We start from the raw sequence: 23896 nt of genomic DNA on the forward strand, positions 1-23896 counted from the left end.
TCAACTGACAATAGTCACCTGCAAATCTTCTATTGTCATAAGTATTTTATTCTAAGGCATAATAAACGTTTTAAAATGTCTGATGTTACTGCTCGACACCGAAATAACTGAAATAGCACATATGACATCGTACAGGTATAAAAGACTAGATCAACGAATTTAAAATTTAACACAATGAGAGTGTTTACCTTAAATGAAATAAATGTAACTCTTGAGATTCAGAATTTGTTTGATAATCAATTTTCGTTTTCTGATTTGAAAAGAAATAAAAAAAAACCTCGACGATGGTTAGTTTATATTGAAACAGCTCGAGTTGATGTCCAATTCTCACTAGTTATGCAATCTATAAGCATTCTATTAATTATGTCGTCATTTCAGATAATATTTTTTTGTAATATTACAATATGTCATATGGGAAATACATTTCCCAACTCGTTCAGTATTTAAGAGCTTTAAGCTGTTACTATGACTTTATAGAATGTCACAAGTGTCTGAGCAGATAGTTGATGAACCAGTGTTTTGTAAAAAAATGTCTCGTCCATTCTTAAAAACATTTCATCGAAAGATTACAAGACCTTGTTGATGAATATTCTGTATTAACTTCACCAATTAGATATGATTTTCTTAAATTATAGATTCTAAGTACTGGCATTATTATCATCATAATTAGGTGTTTCCATTTTTCGTGGAAAGACCTTTTGTTTTTCTTCTGATTATTTGTTTTTCTTCTGCCGTCAGAGATGCTTTTTTGTCTTACAATATATCGAAAGCATTTTTGGCCAATGATGTTGTACAGTAATGGGGCTTTCAAAACTCACCCTGTGTGACCGAACACTTATTCTTATAGGAGTGATCTCTCCGCGTCCCCCTTATCTTGTTATCACTTTATCTCTAAAACCGTAAAAGATTTTAACAAACTGTTTTCACCAAATTGTTCGTCTACTCTTAAGAATGGTTTGGTTTATTTCGACTGGAGTGATCGAAAGACATCTTATGGAAGTTATTTTCTTTAAAAATTTAAGATAGGCGATATGATGGATAAATTCATACGTTATAAGTCGTGGTGACCTACAGTCTTTTGATATGAAGTCCTTAGTCCATTTGAAGGAAATTGAGGTCAAAGGTTAAGGTCATGTTATAAATTTTGAATTGTTCTTGTTATCGTTATTCAAAAGAAACTGTTACAGTAAATTATATGATGTGTTTGCCAATTAACTGCATGCAATAAGTCGCAATTTCAACCTGTTTATGTCTAAGTGTTTTGGTTAACCCTAATAGGAGTTTTCTCCCCTTATGTATTTGAAATAAGTATTTTTTCCACAACCGTTCAAGTTATTCAACCATTCAAGTGATTGACCTGGGGTCTTTTGATTTTAGATCACTGACCTATGACCTCAAAATTGAAACCAAGGTTTTTTTATATATCAGTTTGATTTACATTACATCAACAAGTAGTGACATTTTCTAACATCGTTTTTTAAAATTTCATTCTTATTATCGAGGTGGAAAGACCTTCATTGATCTCTGAAGAATTGGTTTTTAATTATGTTATAGTATTCTTTTATATGGCTTTGCCTTTTACTGAGGTCGATATTTTTGTTGTTTTACCATTTATATACAAAAAACATAAAATACTCTCATTATACATTCAATTTACAGGTTTGGTTAAACGATTTGTTTGTAATTAACGCTTTTAAGATAATATCAGTTGTTTTGTATTGTTTGATTTCAGTAACTCTAGTCGACAAGTTAGTGAACAGTGGCACAGGGAAAAAGTTTAGAGAATATCAAAATGGCCTGTATCATATGTCAAGCTGACAAACTCAGAAATGAGTATCCTCCTCATAACGTGTCTAAAGACTGCAACCATCCATCTCTTATTTGTCTAAGGGTAAGATTTGTATATCCTATTTCATTTAATAAAGACAACAGTAGTATACCGCTATTCAAAAGCCATCAATCGATTGAGAGAAAACAAATCCGAGTTACAAACTAAAACCGAATGAAACAACGAAATAGCAGAGCACAAAAGTGCAACAATAAAAACAAACAACAAAGCAAAATACTTGTACATAGAAACGAAATACTAGATAACAGCTGCCATATTCCTGACTTGGTACAGGCCTAGGGCATTTAAAGAAAAAAATTGTGGATTGAACCTGGTTTTGTGGCAAGCCAAACCTCTGCGCTTTATGGCAATATACTTCTAAAATGACAACTATACATGATGGAAATACAGTACAAATGCATGCAAGAACACCAAAGACAGATAAATACATAAATAAAATTTCGACATATTTACCACAGTATATTTACGACTAAATAAAATAATAAGAACAGTTCACAATAACAGCGTAATAAAATTATGAAGTTTGTGTCTGTAACACGAATGGATCAACGCCATCATATCATATAAAAGTGCACATTAAGTATGAACAAAAATCTTAAAATAACGGTAACAATATTATTTAAATTAACAAATGTCTTAAAAGTAGAATTCGTTATTGCAAACGGTATTATTAATTTTACCAAACATCACGATGTATATAATTTCCGATTTATTCTCTTTGTCCTTGTCTTCTCTGCCAATTTTATTTTGTAACTGAAAAAATGTATTAGATAATGACTACGTATCTGTACGGTTTTCTAATATTTTGGTCATTCGGGAGACTGTCAAACGGGGCTTCAACATTCGAAAAATAACAAGTTGCTTGAGGAAAACTTTGATGAACTCTAATTGGACTAAATGACATTTCTGCTTCAAGTTTTGGTAGCTGCAAATTCTTTATGTAAATATGAACCAATCGAATAACAAAAAAGATATATTGTATAAACATTAATTTTTGTGGGGTTGAGATTTCGTGGTTTTGAATCCAAAAGTAAGGATTCATTTTCGTGGATCCTAACGTTTTTCTTAGGATGGAGGACTCCGAGTAAAACAATCAAAACTGTCACATAACAGCGATCAAAAATGTCAAATAAACATCGACAAACCAATTGTTGCTACCAGAATTTTCACGTGTACCTTTTCTGATATAGTTTAAACATACTTATTTATAGTTGATTTGGAAACAAGTTTTGCAACTTATATTTATTCCTTTCCACTTTGCGATTGCGAATGCCGCCTTGTAGCGGCATTAGCCTGCTCTTTTTAAATCTACAAGGGTGTCTTTTACGTGCAAGAGATATGGCTCTCTCTTAACACGGGTCAGCCATTTATCGTCCCCTTCCGACAGACTTTCATCTTTTCCTCAAGACCATACTCGCAAATGATATATAGCGTTACTTGTCAGAAGTTTCAAAGCCATTGTCCCAGTGGCATCCAAATATATTCATTTTCGCCATGTCGGATATGTTTATTGACTACAATCGCTTGCGAATTTACTTACAATCATTTTGAGTTTTATTGTACAACCACTTGGAGCTGTCATGAGCAATTGCTAAGACAACTACCCTACTACTTCGAAAGGATGGTAGTATACTTTACCTTATAATGACTTCACGGTTCAGCTAACACGCAAGCTTTTCAAAGATATTACCTTTACCTAGGCACTAATGCATTTTACTGTAATAGTTTCTAATGTTTACGTTTTTCTTTGCATATGAATAATTATAACACTAGGAAATGCTTACTGCCACATTCATGATCAGTTTATATTTTCAATGAGACTTCTGTCATATAAATATTTTTTATAACTACGGCAATCCAATGGAACATATGTCTGGCATTTTTTTGTGACGATTTAATAACTATTAATTGGTATTATTAATTATCAATTACTTTATTTAAACCTAAATAACACATTTGAAAGTGTAAATGTTGTTCTAAGTGCTTATTTTAATGGATGCAGTCTGCATTTGCGGATCCGGTATGCAGGGGTATTTCTGGTGACTGAAACCCCATTTATTTCCTATTCTGATTTATTTTATGAACATTATAGGATGTTCCGAGGTTTGAATCTCCCGTTTTTAGCTCACCTGGCCCGAAGGGCCAATTGAGTTTTTTTCTCATCACTTGTCGTCCGTCGTCCGTCGTCCGTCGTCCGGCGTTAACTTTTACAAAAATCATCTCCTCTAAAACTACCGGGCCAAATTTAACCAAACTTGGCCACAATCATCATTGGGGTATCTAGTTTAAAAAATGTGTCCGGTGACCCGGTCAACCAACCAAGATGGCCGCCATGGCTAAAAATAGAACATGGGGGTAAAATGCGGTTTTTGGCTTATAACTCAAAAACCAAAGCATTTAGAGCAAATCTGACAGAGGTAAAAATGTTTATCAGGTCAACATCTATCTGCCCTGAAATTTTCAGATGAATCGAACAACCCGTTGTTGGGTTGCTGCCCCTGAATTGGTAATTTTATGGAAATTTTACTGTTTTGGTTTATTATCTTGAATATAATTATAGATAGAGATAAACTGTAAACAGCAATAATGTTCAGCAAAGTAAGATTTACAAATAAGTCAACATGACCAAAATGGTTTTATAACTGTAGTGTTTATGGGAAGCTCCAGAACAGTAAAAGTGGTAACCAAAGAATAAAGTTTGACTTGTTTAACAATATAGAAGTGAAAATTAGAAAGAAAACAGCTTCATGAGTTGTTTTGAAATACTGATCTTAAGAAGGGAGATAAGTCTAACTCTTTTTTAAATTGTAAAAATGTTGGTCTCATCTGTTTATGTTACATTTCCATTCCATTGTATATGAGCATAGTTGAAAGTTTTGATGATAAGGGAGATAATTCAATATATTTTTCAAGATAACAAACAGGTGTTTCCCCCTTCAATTCAAGTTACTTTTACCAGGCTACACCTCTGTGACTTCAATAAATAAATAAAGAAATAAAGAAGCAATCAATTCATTCTTTGCTATAAATCACTATTAGACTACATAATTATTTTTTTTAACTTTGAGTAAGATAATCTTCAAGTCTATGTTGATACATTTTTTTTCTGTTGTGTTTTTTTTTTAAATTAATTTTTAAATATTATACCGTTCATAATTTACGCCAATACTGTGAAACCAATCTGATGTGTTTTGTACATTATCACCAGTGTCATTTTATTGTATGTGTGTTGTGTGTATGTGATTACAATATGTACTTTATTACTGTTTTACAATTAACTTATTTGCTCTCCGGTTTATGTTCTATCTGTTATATATACATAACCTATGGGAATAGATAATAATATTACTATACTATCTATGAATGTAAGGGCTTTATTTTCTAATCAAAAGAAAAGATTGGATGTCTTTGATTGGGCAAAGGGCAAACATGCTTCAATTATATGTTTTCAAGAAACACATAGCAGTAAAGATGTTGAAAAAATATTGGAAGAAGAATGGGGCAATACTTGCATTTTTTTTCATCATAACAATAGAAGCGCTGGAGTTAGTATTATGTTTAAAAAGGGTTTAGATTTTACTATTCATGACACTAAATTTGACCAGAATGGTCGTTATATTGTTATTGATATCACTTTATTTGAACAGAGATTGACTTTAGTATGTCTTTATGGATATAATACGGATGAACCATTATTGTTTGATGATATATTATATAAAATAGCATTGTATGCTAATACTAATATTTTATTATGTGGTGATTGGAATGTTGTCCAGGACTGCAATGTAGATACATATAACATTTTACATAAAAGAAATACCAAATCTCGTGAAAAGATTGAAGAAATTATTGAAAAATTAGAATTATTAGATCCTTGGCGAACATGTCACCCTACTGACAGAAAATTTACTTGGCGTCAACCATCTCCTATTAAACAAAGTCTACTAGACTATTTCTTAGTCACTGAGGACACATATTTTCTTATGAAGAACACGAAGATTATACCCGGTTATAAGACAGATCATTCTGCCATTGTCTTTACTTTTTCTGCCAGTCTTGCTAAGCGGGGAAAGGGGTATTGGAAATTTAATTCACAACTTGTAAGAGATGTTGAGTATGTTGAGAAAATCAAGACATGTATAAAAGACACTATTTCTGAGTATCATCTTTCAGGTGACATTCAAAATTGTCTCGATGTTAAACTTACATGTAATGATCAATTATTTTTTGAAATCCTGAAGATGAAGATCAGGACTTTGTCCATTTCTTATAGTATTGAAAAAAATAGAGAGGATAGAGAACATACATCTAAGCTTGAAAAAGAGGTTGAACAATTAGAAAATATTATGAATATGTCACCAAATGTTAATGTTCAAGCTACTTTATATGGGAAGAAGCTAGAGCTAGAAAATAAAAGGGAACAAAAGATTGAAGGTTTACTCCTCAGATCAAGAGCAAACTGGCATGAAAATGGAGAAAAATGCTCTGAATACTTTTGCAAATTAGAGAAGAGTAATTTCATTAAAAAGACAATGGCTGAATTGATTGATGACCAAGGTAAACATATTTCTGAACAGTCAAGCATTCTTTTTGAACAACAGAAATTTTATAAAACTCTGTATTCAAGCAGAAGATCTGACAGGGAAGACAACTCTTTTTATAACCATAATGTTAAACTCACACAGGAACAAAGTGATCTGTGTGAGGGTAACTTGACATTTGATGAATGTGTTCTGGCACTGAAACATATGACAAATGGTAAGAGTCCTGGTTCCGATGGATTTACAGTTGATTTTTATAAAATGTTTTGGAGAGATCTCGGTCCATTTGTATATCGATCTTTATATTTTGGGTATGAGCATAGAAATTTTTCTAGTTTTCAATATCAGAGTGTCATTACTTGCCTTCCAAAAGATGGAAAAGATAGGAGATATATGAGTAATTGGCGACCCATCAGTTTACTGAATACTGACATTAAAATAGCTTCAGTAGCTATAGCTAACAGACTCAAACCAGTATTGCCATTTATTATAAGTGACACTCAGAACGGGTGTATTAAAGATAGGTTCATTGGGGAAAACATTCGCTTATTATATGATCTTATGCACTATCTGGAAGAGCATAATATGACTGGTTTACTGTTACTTGTTGATTTTGAGAAAGCATTTGATTCTGTTGAGTGGGATTTTCTAGTAAAAGCTCTAAAAAGCTTTAATTTCGGACCATCTATATGCAAATGGTTTGAGACTCTCTATTCAGAAGCTAAAAGCTGTGTAATAAATAATGGTAATTTGTCAAGTTTCTTCAATCTTGAGCGAGGCTGTAGACAAGGTGACCCCTATCCCCATATTTATTTATTATAGGTGTTGAATTATTAGCTCTAAAACTAAAATCTACATCTGACATCCATGGTATTCCTATTCACAACAAAGAATTATTGTTGAGCCAGTATGCTGATGACACATTTCTTGTTTTAGATGGAAAGGAAAATCTTTAGAGGAGACTTTAAAATGTTTTGATTCTTTTAACAGGGTCTCTGGACTTAAAATGAATGCATCCAAGACCAAAGCTGTTTGGATTGGAACCAAAAAATATTCAGACCATATACTTTGTCCTAATTATAATCTTCAATGGACAAAGTCAAATTTCAAACTTTTAGGAATAGATTTTTCATTAGATTTACAAGCTATGTTAGATATAAATTTCACAAAGAAAATCAAAGAAATGTCATCAATACTTAAGGCTTGGGAACACAGAAAACTTACATTACTTGGTAAAATTACTGTTGTAAAGACTCTGGCATTACCAAAGATAATTCATTTGCTCACAGCTTTACCAAATCTATCCCAGATTAAAATTAAAGAGTTAAATACTCTCTTTTATAACTTTATTTGGAATGGGAAATTAGAACGTATAAAACGCAATACACTAATTGGGGATTTTATGCAGGGAGGTTTGAACATGGTGCATTTGTCATCTTTTAGTACATATCTAAAAATAAGCTGGGTCAGAAGACTTTTGAATTTAGATGGATCATGGCAGACATTATTACTGTCTGAATTAACCAAATTTGGTGGTGACAGAGTCTTTTCTTTACAAAAAGAAAAACTGCTAGAAATTCATGGCTATGTTAAGAATCCTTTTTGGAAAGATGTTTTATTTTGCTTACATACTGCAAAGCCTTATACTAAGGCTTGTACAAATGATATATTATCGCTAGATATTTTAAATTTTGTGCCACGTTCAGATTACACTATTTATATGCAATGGAAGGACTTTGGTGTACAGTATATAAAAGACCTTGTAAATGGTCAAAACAAAGACTTTTTTACATTTGAAAAGATTAGACATAAGATTCTTACAAATAATTTTCTGAAATATAACAGTCTAATCTCCAATATTCCAAAATTTATTAAAGATCACATAAAAGAATATTGTGAATCTCAACAGATTGAAAATGTCAACATCTCTGATGCTTTTTGTACTCAGATTATTAATAATAAGAAACCAAAATTTGTGTATAAGAGTCTTATTGATCATATATTTCAACCTCCCCTTGAAAAATTCCAGAAATGGGAGCAGTTGATAGACTCAGAAATTGAAAATTGGCAAAAATATTTTATGCTACTAAGGAAGTCTTGCAAAGATACCTATTTAAAAAGCTTTCAATACAAAATAATTCACCAAATAATTCCTACAAACTCTTTTTTGTACAAGATAAAGAAGAAAGATTCTAGTTCATGTACTTTTTGTAAACTTGATGACGAAACTATTGTACATTTTTTCTATGATTGTCCAATAACATATCAATTTTGGTCATCATTATTACAGCAAATAAGATTGTATAGCGGGGATTTTGCCATCAGTAAAAAGCAGATATTCCTTGGTTTCTATTCAGAAAGCTTATTCATGAATCTTTTATTTATAGTAGCAAACAATTATATATATATATATGTAAGTTTAAGGAACTTACTCCTAATATTTTTGGTTTTAAAAAAAGAATAAAACAATATCAGTCATATGAATATTATATTACAAAGAAAAATAATAATGTTGATGTATATGAAAAATTTTGGACCCCATTACAATATATATTTCCACGATAGAGTATGATATTAATCTGTGAGCAAATTTTTTTTATTAGATTTTGTTTATTCTTTGATGCATATAATTGTAAACAATAATTATGTACATAATTAAGTAATGTATGTGTGTATGTAAGTAAGAATTGTATGTGTGTATGAGAGACCGAGAGAAAGTGAAAGTGAATGCAAGTGGTTCTCATTTCTTTTTTCTATTTACCTCTTTTACATTGGTATTTCCTGATATTTATTTATATATTCATAAATTTTTACCCTTTCCGTTTTTTGTTTTTTTTTTGGCTTTCTTATTTCTTAATTACTTTCAGTGTGTTTTAAAGCTTATCTTAGTTAGTTATTTATTTATTTTTATTTTATTTATTTATATTGTTTTCTTGTGAGGGAGGAGTTAAAATTTAATAAAATCATTTAAACATTTATTGCTTTAAAAAAGGGAGGGAAGAGAGAAGAAAGAGAAAAAAGAAATGAAACTACTCTTGATTTATAATCTTTGTTTGATTCCTTAAAATCCAAATCTAAATAATATGTCATTTATGAAGAATTGTTTATTTTTTGTTTGTTAGACATTATACATTTATGTCGAACCATCTTTATATTTGTTAGCATTTATAACTTACATGTATTTATACCGGTATATTATATATATATATTTGGTGAATATTACTAACAACCACTAACTCCTGTATATATAAATATCATTACTAATGTTAACGAGGCCGGGATAAGGTACCGGTAATCGATGTTTTAAACTAACAAATGTAAAGATTTCAATAAAATATATAAACCTTAAAAAAAAAATGGTCAGTTGACCCCTTTAGGAGTTATTGCCCTTTATAGTCAATTTTTAACCATTTTTCGTAAATCTTAGTAATCTTTTAAAAAAATCTTCTCCTCTGAAACTACTGGGCCAAATAAATCCAAACTTGGCCACAATCAGCATTGGGGTATCTAGTTTAAAAAATGTGTCCGGGGTCCCGGTCAACCAACCAAGATGGCCGCCATGGCTAAAAATAGAACATAGGGGTAAAATGCAGTTTTTGGCTTATAACTTAAAAACCAAAGCATTTAGAGCAAATCTAATGTGGATAAAATTGTTCATCAGGTCAAGATGTATTTGCCCTTAAATTTTCAGATATATCGGACAACCCGTTGTTGGGTTGCTGCCCCTGAATTGGTAATTTTATGGAAATTTTACTGTTTTTGGTTATTATCTTGAATATTATTATAGATAGAGATAAACTGTAGACAGCAATATTGTTCAGCAAAGTAAGGTTTACAAATAAGTCAACATGACCGAAATGGTCAGTTGACCCCTTTAGGAGTTATTGCCCTTTATAGTCAATTTTTAACCATTTTTTCGTAAATCTTAGTAATCTTTTACAAAAAATCTTCTCCTCTGAAACTACTGGGTTAAATAATCCAAACTTGGCCGCAATCATTTTTGGGGTATTTAGTTTTAAAAATGTGTCCGGTGACCCGGCCATCCAACCAAGATGGCCGGCACAGCTAAAAATAGAACATAGGGGTAAAATGCAGTTTTTGGCTTATAACTCAAAAACCAAAGCATTTAGAGCAAATCTGACTGTGGTAAAATTGTTATCAGGTCATAAACTATCTGCCCTTAAATTTTCAGATGAATCGGACAACCCGTTGTTTAGTTGCTGCCCCTAAATTGGTAAGTTTAAGGAAATTTTGCTGTTTTTGGTTATTATCTTGAATACTATTATAGATAGAGATAACCTGTAAACAGCAATAATGTTCAGAAAAGTAAGATTTACAAATAAGTCAACATGACTGAAATGGTCAATTGACCCCCTAAGGAGTTATTGTCCTTTATAGTCAATTTTTAACAATTTTCATAAAATTTGTAAATTTTTACTAACATTTTCCACTGAAACTACTAGGCCAAGTTCATTATAGATAGAGATAGTTGTAAGCAGCAAGAATGTTCAGTATAGTAAGATGTACAAACACATCACCATCACCAAAACACAATTTTGTCATGAATCTATCTGCTTCTTTTGTTTAATATTCATATATACCAAGGTGAGCGACACAGGCTCTTTAGAGCCTCTAGTTCAGAAAGGCTGGATATGCACCAGGTCTGATATCGTCCATGATACTATTAGATGATGACACAATCATTCAATTGATTTTTTATAGTTTGGTCTTGTGCTGTGCTGTTACAAGAGTCTCAGATTTGGGGTGGACCGGCTGAGCACACACAAACATGTTTAACCCCGCCACAGTCTTTATGTTCCTGTTCCAAGTCAAGAGCCCGTAGTTCAGTGGTTGAAGTTGGTTCATCTCGGTCATATATGTTTATCGTAAATTGTTTCATGATAAACTACGCCATCAGTTTTCGAAATTTATTGTGTCATAATTTTCATGTCAGACCGTGTATAATTGCTTAAATCAACTTCATTTTAACTTTGATAATCATATCATATCGCCTTATTTTTATATTGAAGATATAAATGTGGTTTGATAAAATGTTATTCTCACTAAAATAAAGCTGTTTTGTTCGTTCGTTATAAGAAGAATTTTGAAAAGTTGCTGGAGCGTGACACCGCTTATTATTAATGAGAAATTTATGTTTTAGGATTTTGTGTTGTTTTTTCTGTCTTTCAGATAACAAGTCCCTTTCGATCCTTGATAAAATTTATTTTTACGGGAGCTTTTCCCACCAGTAGCTAAAGCTTGTAATAAACAGATATATAATTTCGGTTATACCACATCTTCTTATTCTAATATCATGTTCATTGACGTATATGTGTCTTTTCTTGGTTCTATGAATAGCTTCCACCATTCCACATTCGAATTCCTTTATTAAGGTAGCACAATACAAAGATTTTTCATCCCCAATCAGACATCTTTAAACTGATGTAATTCCACTTATCCTTCTTTAAATTTTAAAAATGAGGTACCAAAAAGAAGGAAAAATGACTAATCTTTCATATTGTGATAATTTCATTATGACATAATTATTACATAATTAATTGTTATGTAATTTGTTGCTATATTGTGATGTCCATACTTGAATGGATTTAGCTTCTTTGTTATTCATAGCATCCCGATACATTTTATAGATTCCTGCACAACACAGTTTGACCTCCAACACTGTGTCTCAGATTTTTCCTATTGTATTTCATTCTCTTATAAATCTTCAATGAAGTTTGCAAAATCATTTCATAAGAGGTCACTAAATTTAATTGGGTATAAAATCTATTCTTTTGATGTTTTTTGAAATCTGAGACACTGTTTTGGAGGTCAAGCTGTGTTGTAATATTTTGGGATGCTATGAAGAACTAAGACGCTAAATTTATTCAAGTGTGGACATCACAATATAGCAACTAATTACATAACAATTGATTATGACATTTCGAATATCATAGATGAATATTATAGGACTGACAAGGAACACCCAATGCAATGCATATGCAATGTATTTGATAAAGTTGGCCAACCGATTGTATATGAAAGCTCCAAGTGATTGTACATTTAATTCAATAAAAAAATCTGACATGAAGAAAATGAATATATATTTGATTTTCAACTGGGACAATGGCTTTGAAACTTTCAGATAAATGAGTCTATATATCAGAAAAGTTACACGTGAAAACTCTGGTTTTTCGATGTTTATTTGACATTTTTGATCATTGTTGTGTGACAGTTTAGATCGATTTACTTGCAGCCCCTCCATTCTAATGAAAACGTTTGGTTCATATATCTTTTTTATTATTTGATTGGTTCATATTTACATTTAACAATACTTTTAGATATTTGGATGATATATTGTCTCTAAATAATGACGACTTCAGTATGTATACTAAAGAAATTTATCCTGTAGAACTTACTTTAAATAAAGCTAATGATAACAATGACCACTGCCCTTTCCTCGATCTTGATATCTATATCATAAACGGGAAGCTTAATACAAAAATTTATGATAAAAGAGATGATTTTTCATTTCCTATTGTTAATTATCCATTTTTAGATGGTGACGTTCCCTTGTCACCATCTTATGGTGTTTATATATCTCAACTTGTACGATTCGCTCGTGTATGTAACAATGTATTAGATTTTAGCGAGAGAAATTTATGTATTACTGAAAAATTATTACACCAGGGTTTTCGATATCACAAACTGGTCAAAACATTTACTAAATTTTATCACCGGTATAAGGAGATAATTCGTAAATATAACTCAACATGCAGACATCTTATACGTTCAGGTATTTCACATCCAAAATTTTATGGAAATATTCTTTATAAAGCACAAAAATGTCAGTATTCTCCTCAGAAACTAACAAAACCTTTAAATAGACTTATTAAAAGGGGATATAGTTACGATACTGTTGTCAGGTCATTAAAGATTGCATATTTTGGCTTTAACATTGATTCACTGATAGGGTCTTTGCATCGGAACTAAACACATTTATTTCTAAAAAAACAGTTGTTGGCATGACACGGGTTATGTTCTTCTCATATATTTTATGATAGTATGATACTAAACCCCTAACGGGAGGGATTGTACCTGATATTCATATGATGAAGACATAATCTTTCAATCAGTTTAATTGAGGTCTGGAGCTGGCATGTCAGTTAACTGCTAGTAGTCTGTTGTTATTTATGTATTATTGTCATTTTATTTATTTTCTTTTGTTACATCTTTTGACATCAGACTCGGACTTCTCTTGAACTGAATTTTAATGTGCGTATTGTTATTCTTTTACTTTTCTACATTGGCTAGAGGTATAGGGGGAGGGTTGAGATCTCATAAACATGTTTAACCCCGCCGCAATTTTGCGCCTGTCCCAAGTCAGGAGCCTCTGGCCTTTGTTAGTCTTGTATGATTTTAAATTTTAGTTTCTTGTGTATAATTCGGAGTTTAGTATGACGTCCATTATCACTGTACTATTATGCATATTTTAGGGGCCAGCTGAAGGACACCTACGGGTGCGGGAATTCTCGCTACATTGAAGACCCATTGGTTGCCTTCGGCTGTTGTTTGCTCTATGGTCGGGTGGTTGTCGCTTTGACATATTCACCATTTCCTTTCTCAATTTTATTACATAAAGAAAGTTTTAGCTACCGAAACTTGAAGCAGAAACGTCATATAGGAACATTAGAGTTCATCAAAATTTTCATCAAACAACTTGTTATTTCTCGAATGTCGGAGCTCCGAATGACCAAAATATTATAAAACCGTACCGTGCCGTTCCCACACTGTGTTCTTTGTAACAAATAGATATAAAATTGCCTTGTTCACTTCTTCACAAATACACATATATGTATTGCAGTTAAATTTGGCCTGCATTTACAAAATGGAAAATGAGGGTAGATTTTGGTCCTTAATTTAATGACAAATATTATTTCAATTTCGACATTGTGAACTTTCCATAACATATTCTGCATAAAGTTTCTATATAAAACTTAAGACACGAGATGTCAGTATTTATTGTATAACACGAAGAAAGGCATTAAGAGATTCCGGCGATACATCAACGATGTGTCATCTGCATATGGAGACCATATAAATTCTGTAACATCTATAAACATACTCTTTATTTCTTACATTGTCTCACTAAAATGCCTAATATTTCTGCACAGCGTATATAAGCTTCGAAATCTATCAGTAAGCAGTGGCGGATCCAAAAATCTTCATGAGGGATTGGGGCCCTGCCATAAGTCAAATTTGTCAACTAAAGACAAAAGGGAGGTCAAACCCACCTGAAATCAGTCATATGGTAGGTCTTACAATTTTTTCGATTTTTTCCCTGTAAATAAAACCAATTTAGGGGAAATGTGCCCTACATCTTTAGAATAATGATAAAAGTAAATAATTCAAAATCACCCCCTCACCACGTCCGACTGGGATAACTATTTTACATCCCAGCTGTTCTAGATTACTATAAAAAAAAAACGCTACATACGATTTAGTTTATAACGTCACATATTCCTTATACATTGTTATATACTTATTGTGATTATTGTAAATAAACTCATCATAGATACCAGCACTAAATTTGTATATACGCCAGACACTCGTTTCGTCTACAAAAGACTCATCAGTGACGCTCGAATCCAAAACAAATATAAAAAAAAAGCCAGTTGAAAACTTTGAGATCCAGAATTCCTAAAAGTATTGCCAAATACAGCTAAGGTAATCTATGCCTGAGGTAGAAAAGCCTTATAACTTCCAAAAAATTAAAACTTTTGTAAACAGTTTATAAATAAAACAATATCAATGATAATTCATGTCAGCACAAAAAGTGCTGACCATTGGGCTTGTGATACCCTCGGGGAAATAAATCTCCATCAGCAGCATAGATCAAAGCGAACTTATAAACCTATACATACAAGGCAAGATAAACTGTGGCTAAACGATGACTGCAAACAATTGTGTATAGAATACAGACGCACGTTGAAACAATTTAACCAAAATAAGTGTGAAGAAAACAGACTAATTTTAAATCTTGCTAAACAAAGATTTAAACGAAGTGAGAATAGTTTAAAAGACGATATAAAAAACAGAGAGGAAACATGTTGAGTTCTATGAGAAAAACGAATCCAAAGTACTTTTATCGAAAATTCAGGAAACAAAAAAAGCCCATACAAAGCAACATAAAATTAAACGATTTTGTGACGCATTTTAAAAACTTTAGTTTCTAAAGAAGAAATTGAAGACGGACCGGAAGTAGAAGTCAACAATAAAGTCATTTATGAAGAATTAGACCGACCTTTTACGGAGCAAGACATTGATGTTTGTGTTAAAAAATTGAAAACTGAAAAAGCAACAGGCTATGACAATCTATTAAATTAACTTTTGAAGGAGTGTAAATTAGCCCTACTGCCACTGTTATGTAAACTTTTTAACGTAATACTTGTTACCGGTTGGTTTCAAGAAATATGGGTCAAGAGTGTTTTAGTTCCTCTATTTAAAAAAGGTCAAGTTGATTTTCGCTTGTGTCTCATGTTGGGAAATTGTTTACTTCTGTCCCTGGATATGGTACACACGACGCGATTTTTGCCCTTCATTCTATTGTATCAAAAAGTTTACGTAAAGGAAAACGTCTCTATTGTTGTTTAATTGATTTTGTCAAAGCTTTCGACAGTGTGTCACATTATGTTTTATGGCAAAAAATGTTATGAAGTAAAATTTTTAAATCTTTATCTTTTTATGTATGCTGATGATACAGTTCTCTTCAGCGAAAGTATTTCTGAATTACAAAAAATGATAGTTACTGTATATGATAGTTCATACAAGAATGGTTTTGACCTTAATTTAAGAAAAACCGAAATAGTTGTATTTCGTAACAAAGGTGTACTGAAAGAGAACAAAAAATGGTATTTGAATAGTAAAATGATAGAAATGTGTGATCAGTTTGTATATCTTGGCTTGTTATTAAACTATAACGATACGTTTACTGTAACACAGAAAACGCAATCTGAACAGGGTAGAAAGGCTACATTTTGTTTATTGAGTCAGATTTATGATGATTGTTATACCACCTAGACTTTGATATCCTTATTTGATACATATGTAACAAGTATTGTGAATTATGGTTGTGAAATATGGGGTTTCCGTAAGGGAGCTGATATAGAAACGCTTCATTTGTATTATTTGAAAAGAATTTTGAAAGTGAGAAAAACGACTGTAAACCATATGGTGTATTTGGAACTTGGGCGTTTACCATTGTATGTAAATAGATATGTAAGAATGGTACGTTACTGGTTGAAGTTATTAGAATCTAATAATTGTATATTGAATAGTATTTATGAAGATATGTACGAATCTAGTTTTGCCAAACCGAATGATAAACTCAATTGGAGTTGTAAAATAAGAGACATACTAAACAGGTAAGGATTTAATGATATGTGGTTAGCACAAAGTGTTGGAAATAGTCAATTATTTTTGCATGAATTTAAAAAAAGAATTGTTGATAATTATATAGCTGAAGCCTTGTCATTTTTTGAAAATACTTCAAAATGTAATTTATATCAATATATACATGATGGACATACTTTGCAATTTTATTTGAATCGACCATTGAACAGTTTATACCAGTCATATGTAACTAAATATAAAAACAATTCACATTCACTTAATGTAGAAACTGGAAGATACTTTAATATATCCAGAAATGAGCGTGTTTGTAATATGTGTAATAAGAAAGTAATCGAAGACAAATATCATTTTATATTAGAGTGTGATAAATATGTAAATATCAGAAGTAAATATATTAAGATATATTATTATAGAAACCCATTTACCTTCAAATTAGTTCAATTACTATCTGTAAGAAATATTAAAGAATTAAATAATCTGTGTAAATACCTGTATGAGGCAGAGAAAATTCGTAACACTTGATTTTTGTTATGTACCTTTATTACCAATGTAAATTGTATGCATAACTCCGCTATATATTAATGCTGTATGTATTTATGTAAGCTGTATAATTTGTGTATGTATTTGATCCTATGAGCTGTATATTTGCTTACGGAATAAAGAATTATTATCATAGTTTATACCCTTAATGAGCCTCGGACACAATGTTTAAGTATAATTTAACAGTGAGTTTGTATCCGGTCTTCCTGTAGTAGGGGTTTGAGACGTGAGTTTAAATGCTAAAAGTCTTGAGTTCGAATCACAGCATATACACTGGATTTTTTTCTACAACAATTTTGAAGGAAGTTTTTTCCGTATAAATAATTCTAAGTTTTATTGTGGATTATGCATTCCCATCAAAATGTTAGTAAAGAAAGTGTAGCATGTAAACAAATACACTTAAGCTAAGGTTAAATGAGCCAGAGTTCCAGACACCCCTTAGTAGAACAAAGGCGCTGGGATGTAATTATGCATACCACTTAAGTTTTGTGGGCGTTATTTAAAATAACTAGGATTTTACTGAGGAAAATACGTAGTTTAATTTTTTTTTAATGCAGAACGCTTAGGTAAAAAGGGTGGAATTTCTTAACTTTAACAAGCTTTCAAATGCATGCCCACCGATCTTGTTCAAATTTTCATATTTAATTTATAACAATATAAAACATTTATCCAAATTATTAAAATACGTAGCTTCGTTTCGGGTGAATTTATTCTAGACGCCATTTAATTAACTGTCGAGTTGACCTCCGATTGCCATATAAGCGATATAAACATAAATGTAGTTATAAATAGATATCCGACTCGTGCATTTGAATTTTTGTAGGTCAGTTTAATTTCATATTATAGATTAAAATCATATGTTAATCATCGTTTTTACCTGTTTAAGAATGATTTATTTTGTGGATCGAATCAGGCAGTTTACTGATTTACCTTTTTTCACTTTCAAAATTGACATTCTTTTCTTTTAATAACTAAACACGCACAATGTATGCGATATCAATCTCTAGCTAAGGGGTAAAAATGGATAATAAACAATTATTATAGATTATTGTTGATCCTCTCAATGAGATTGGTTTTCTCGCTTAAACCGGGAAGGCGAAAGCGAGAAAGCAATCGAGTTGAGATGACCTATGACGACGTTGTCAATTCCATGTCAATTTCATTAGCAATGCCACGTTCCTCCTTAGTTTCTAGCAATAATTTTCCATCCCAAGCGAGTAGCATGATATGAAAAATTATCACCAAAACAATTCAAAGGAAAAGTGCACAAAATAGCGATTTATCGTAAATTTTGATATTAAATTTCCCGTAAAGATATAGATATCAGGATAAAGAAAATGGCAGTGTTCATCGTTAGCATAGGCTTTATTTAGATTTGGTTCTTTACATAAAGATAAACTTATGTGAAATTAAAATTATAGAATTTAAAATGGATAGTATCTATGATGAGTTTATCTACTATAAGTTAGAAGATCATTACTTAAGGTACAAAATAAGCTAAAACTATTGATAGTTTATGCATCTCCTTATCGAGATATTCAAATTAATAAAAATGGCAAGTAAAGACTGACTCGAACTTTCAACTTATATTTGCATTGGTATTATTTTGGTCAAATCAGGTCAGTTCAGCAAGACAAATGTACACACTGAAGTCGTCATTATTGAACGCCAATATATTATCGAAATATCTAAATTTATGTATCAAATGTCGTATGATGTCAATGCTCACATCTGAATGAGTTAATTTTCTTTTTTAATATAGTACTTGTCTTATATTAATTAATATAATAATATCGAAATCCTTTTAGGTTAATTTGAAAAAAGACAATAAATTGCTAATTGTATTGAATGTCAATTTAAATAGAATTAGGCAAGAAATTATCGGTAAATTTATAAAAATGAATTTAGTATTGTTTGTATTGTATTGTTTGCTATTGTTTGAGTTTTATTCGGACATGAGTGTTTATGATATTACAGTGTTATATGTAAGAGTATTTGTTAAGCTTAACTTTTAAACATTTTATTTTTATTTTAGTGTATAGTAAAGCATGTCGATGAAAAAGAAAGTTGTCCACATCCTGGATGTGATTTAGTCATTGGGGAGCAATCTAAAACGATGCTGTTATTCAAAGCCATCCTATCGAAACAGTTCAAAGAATACGAGTCTGCATATACACCACTGGTTGAAATTGGTGGCAGTAATCAGTATATCAACATTACCGGTCTTACTGGAGAGTCCACCACAGTATTATTCTTTCCGTCGATGACAATTGACCAATTGAAAAGCGAGATACATAAAAAAATGAACCATAAAGAGGACAGGCAAAAGCTACTCTATGATGGAAAAGAGATGAGTGTAAGTTAATATATACATACTAACTAAGGAGATCTTGGTTACCTGTGAACGAAAAAAACATCCACCCACACCTAAAAGGGCAATAAGACGAGAACAGTATACAGCTACAAATTTCAAAGGTCACTAAACGCGAATAGGGAACCGAAAAACTAGTAAGGAAACAAGGGTACAAATTATATACCAGAGCTTTCACGATCCAATCTTAATAGGTGTTCTTTCATGATATTTATATATACCGAATGAAAGTCGTGTCTACACCTCTACACTGGAGCTCGAATAGTCGAAAGGCCTTTTCAAATACGAAGAGCATTAAAAACCGGAGGTTTTGCCAAATACGTTAAAAGTTGTTTATATTGATTTTAAGCTTGAAAGAGTTTACAAATGTCTTATCGTTTGTAGCTGTATATCTTATTTTTTCTGTTCATTCGTGTTTTAGGGGAAAGATAATTAACCACCCAGTTCATTTATAAGATTTGTTTATTTGGGTCAACTAAATTCAAACTATGTATTTGGTTTACAGTGTGATTTAGAAGAAATACTGATACAGACAAGATAAGATAAGATATATTTTATTAAAGTGTCACCATCCATTACAGTATATTTATATATATATATATATATAAACAAGTCTAAATTGAAAACTACGTTCAAACCTATGATTGCGTTGGATAAAAACCGCAATTTTTATACGTGTGCATATAAAACAAATTTCGTTGTAGAAGGGTCTAAATACAGCACAAACAACATTTTTCAAAAGAACAAAAAAGTGAAAAAGTATATCTAAACAAAACGCATTTGACTAACAGGTCGAACAACTGTTTTAAATAATAATGTGCGATATGAACTAGCACAATTCTAAAGCTTAAACGGTGTCGCCAATTATGATGTTACAAGAAAGATTGCGTCAATAAGAATTCCAAATAAACACCATTTAAGCTTTAGAATTGTGCTAGTTTATATCGCACATTATTATTTTTATTTAAAGCATATATTTGAACTCTCTGATGTAATTAGTCATATAACCTATGTCGTGTTTAAAACAAATTTTTAGAATTGTGCAGGCGTCTTACCTGATGTTCGGTTTGACTTTTTTATTGTATAAATGTCAAGATTGTAACAGCTTAATCTAAGTAGACTGACAATTGATTCATTCAACATCACAATCATATATACCGATGAAGGATACATGTTATCCGAAATATTTATAAATAATTACATTTATAGTTCCTTTTCATGTTATTGGTGTTGTTATGTACACTTTTTAGGCGTTTATATGTATACATATACACATAAAGTCATAAGAGCCTAACATTCAGTAAAAGGATGCCAGCCTTAAACGACTTGTGACACACTATCCTTAAAACAAACACATTTAATACTTTATTTGGCCTTTTAACATTTTTTGATTCGAGCGTCACTGATGAGTCTTTTGTAAACGAAACGCGCGTCTGGTGTAAATGTAAAATTCAATCCTGATATTTATGACGAGTTTATTTAATACATATATAAAAGGATAACTTTGTTACATTAAAAAATGTATTTCGTAAATAAAAAAACCCAACAACATATAAAATTTCTAGATGACATGTTTTCGTCGGTAAAACATAGAATAAAGGGAACTAGCTAAAAGAAGAACCATAATTATCATTATACATAAGATAACGAAGTTTTTCAATAAATACTCAAAATCAACAGGCATATAAATTATTCATGGGTGATAACAGAGTTAAAACAACCATTAAAAATAAAGCGAGAGGAAATAGCTAAATTATACAATTAATTAACTTATTACTACCACAATTTTATATAAATAAATATTGTAATTTCAATTGTAATTGATACATGTTATATCAGAATTACAAACCTAATCTTGAACTCTATCCTGTTTTTTGGAATTTTTTAGAAATTTTAATGTGACGTCACTTTTGCGCATCGATATCTTTGGCTAACATAGAATATGTTGTTCGGCTTAGCTGTTTGTGTGCTGGTTTGGGTTTTTTACGTATTCGTTTTCATTCTGTGGTAAGTCACCAGTTCGATGTTATCATGTACATCTATTATATAGTATTATTTTTAAATTTACTGTTTGCAAAAGTATGAATTATTATAATACTAAGGATATTCTTATCCCAGGCAGATACTATTAGCCGTATTTGACACAACTTTTTGGAATTTTTAGTCCTCAATGCTCTTCTACTTGCAAATTCTACTACTTGTAGTTGTTTTGGCTTTCAAACTTTTTTAATCTGAGCGTCACAGATGAGTCTTATGTAGACGAAACACGTGTCTGGCGTATTAAATTATAAGCCTGGTACCCTTTGTTAGCTATTATTAGTGTGTTTCTCTGTCCTATATTTTCTTCCATTTATTTGTATTGATGTCCGGCCATTTAATGTATTCATTTTAATGTTATATTTAACATTGCTATAAAAGCAGGAGGTTTGGCTAGCCACAAAACCAGGTTCAACCCACCGTTTTGTCTTTAAAATGTCATGTATCAAGTCAGAACATGGCCATTGATATATTATAGGTCGTTCTGTATATAAAGGCAACAGTAGTATACCGCTGTTCAAAAGTCATTAATCGATAGAGAAAAACCAAATCCGGGTTACAAACTACAACTGAGGTAAACGTGTCAAATATAAGAGAACTACAACACAATAGAGACACAACACCGAAATGTAAAACACACAGAAACTAACTATAATGTAACAATGGCCATTTTCCTGACTTGGTACAGGGCATTTTTATGAAAAATTGTGGGTTGTACCTGGTTTTGTGGCATGCCAAACTTCCCGCTTTAATGGCAGTGTTAACCATAACATTAAAATGACAACATTACACGACAGGGCTACAATAAATAAATGGGAAAAAATACAGGATAGAGAAACAAACGAATAATAGCCATCAAAAGGTAACCGGTTAAAAAATATTTTTATACGCCAGACGCTCGCTACGTCCACACGAAACTATGCTCAGATGAAAAACAGTTTGAAAGCCATAACAACTTCAAAGTTAAAGATCGTCGAGGACCAAAAGTTCCAAAAAGTTGTGAGGCCAGGGTTATCCGCCTGGAACAAAAACATCATTATTATCAAGAATAATACATAGATACATAGATTTGAAAACAGTAAATTTAAAAAATGACTATATAATAGATATACATGATTAAACTGAAGTGGTGACTAGCTAAAGAATAAAAACGAATATATGACAATCACAGCCGTGTTAGCCATAGTCATTGCAACACCCAAAGTGACGTGACGTCACATTTAAATTTCTAAAACGTGTTCCGAAAACAAGAAAGAATTTGGATGAAATTCAAGACTAGATTTGTATGACTCATCTAACTTATATTAATAACAGTGAAAATTATAAAATATTAAGATTTAGTTGTAGTAAGTAGTAATTAGATAACTAATTGTATTATCTAGCTTTGTCAGTGTTTCTTCTGATTGTCTTTTAGAAGGGTTTGAATGAATTCTGCTTCATACAAGTACAAAAACAAATCGGCTAGTAGGGGTGCAAAATTAGTACCCATTGGAATACCGATTGTCTGTTGAAATATGAATCCTCCAAACTCAACAAATATATGGTCAATCAAAAAGTCCATCATTTTAATAGTATCATTGTCAGTGTATTTCTGGTAGATTCAGTGTGGTTCTTCACAAAATATGAATTATTGTAACCCAAAACAAGAAATTTGTATCTACGATTCCCATTTATATAAAGATAGCTTTGTTTAATGAGATGCTGGAGTCGATCTGTTAACTGAGCATGGGGAATAGTAGTCTCATAAATCAGTCATGGCTGGATACCGATATTTTAACTTCGATTTAAATCTTTATTTTTATTTTTATACTAATATTATGATGTATATGATATTGTTCTGTATTGGTATGTGACACTATAATAAAATATTCTGTCTGTCTGTCTGTCTGTCTGTATGTCTGTCTGATATAAACATAACTATAAATATGAATAGATATCAGACTCGTGCAATATAATTTTACTTTGTCTGTTTAATTTCGAATTATAGTTTAGAAATATATGTTAATCATCGTGTTTACCAGTATAAAATGATTTTGTGTGACGAATAAGTCAATCAAATGATTCACCTTTGTTTCACTTTCAATTTTAACATTTGTTTCCTTTGAATCATTGAACACGCACAATGCATACGGTATTTCATCTCTAGTC

The 23896-nt window shown here is 31.3% G+C and overlaps 1 protein-coding gene across 1 annotated transcript in view; it reads left to right on the plus strand.

Annotated features, from left to right (window-relative positions):
• Positions 1–23896, plus strand: part of LOC139487569 (uncharacterized) — a 29872-nt gene that overhangs the window by 1877 nt on the left and 4099 nt on the right. Inside the window, exons 2-3 of the mRNA XM_071272457.1 lie at positions 1733–1891; positions 19376–19696. Of these exons, the coding sequence (XP_071128558.1) occupies positions 1793–1891; positions 19376–19696 (420 nt within the window). The 5' untranslated portion in view covers positions 1733–1792. The remainder of the gene's footprint in view (positions 1–1732; positions 1892–19375; positions 19697–23896) is intronic.

The sequence above is a fragment of the Mytilus edulis genome, chromosome 9, assembly GCF_963676685.1.
Source record: "Mytilus edulis chromosome 9, xbMytEdul2.2, whole genome shotgun sequence".
Classification (NCBI taxonomy): Eukaryota; Metazoa; Mollusca; class Bivalvia; order Mytilida; family Mytilidae; genus Mytilus; species Mytilus edulis.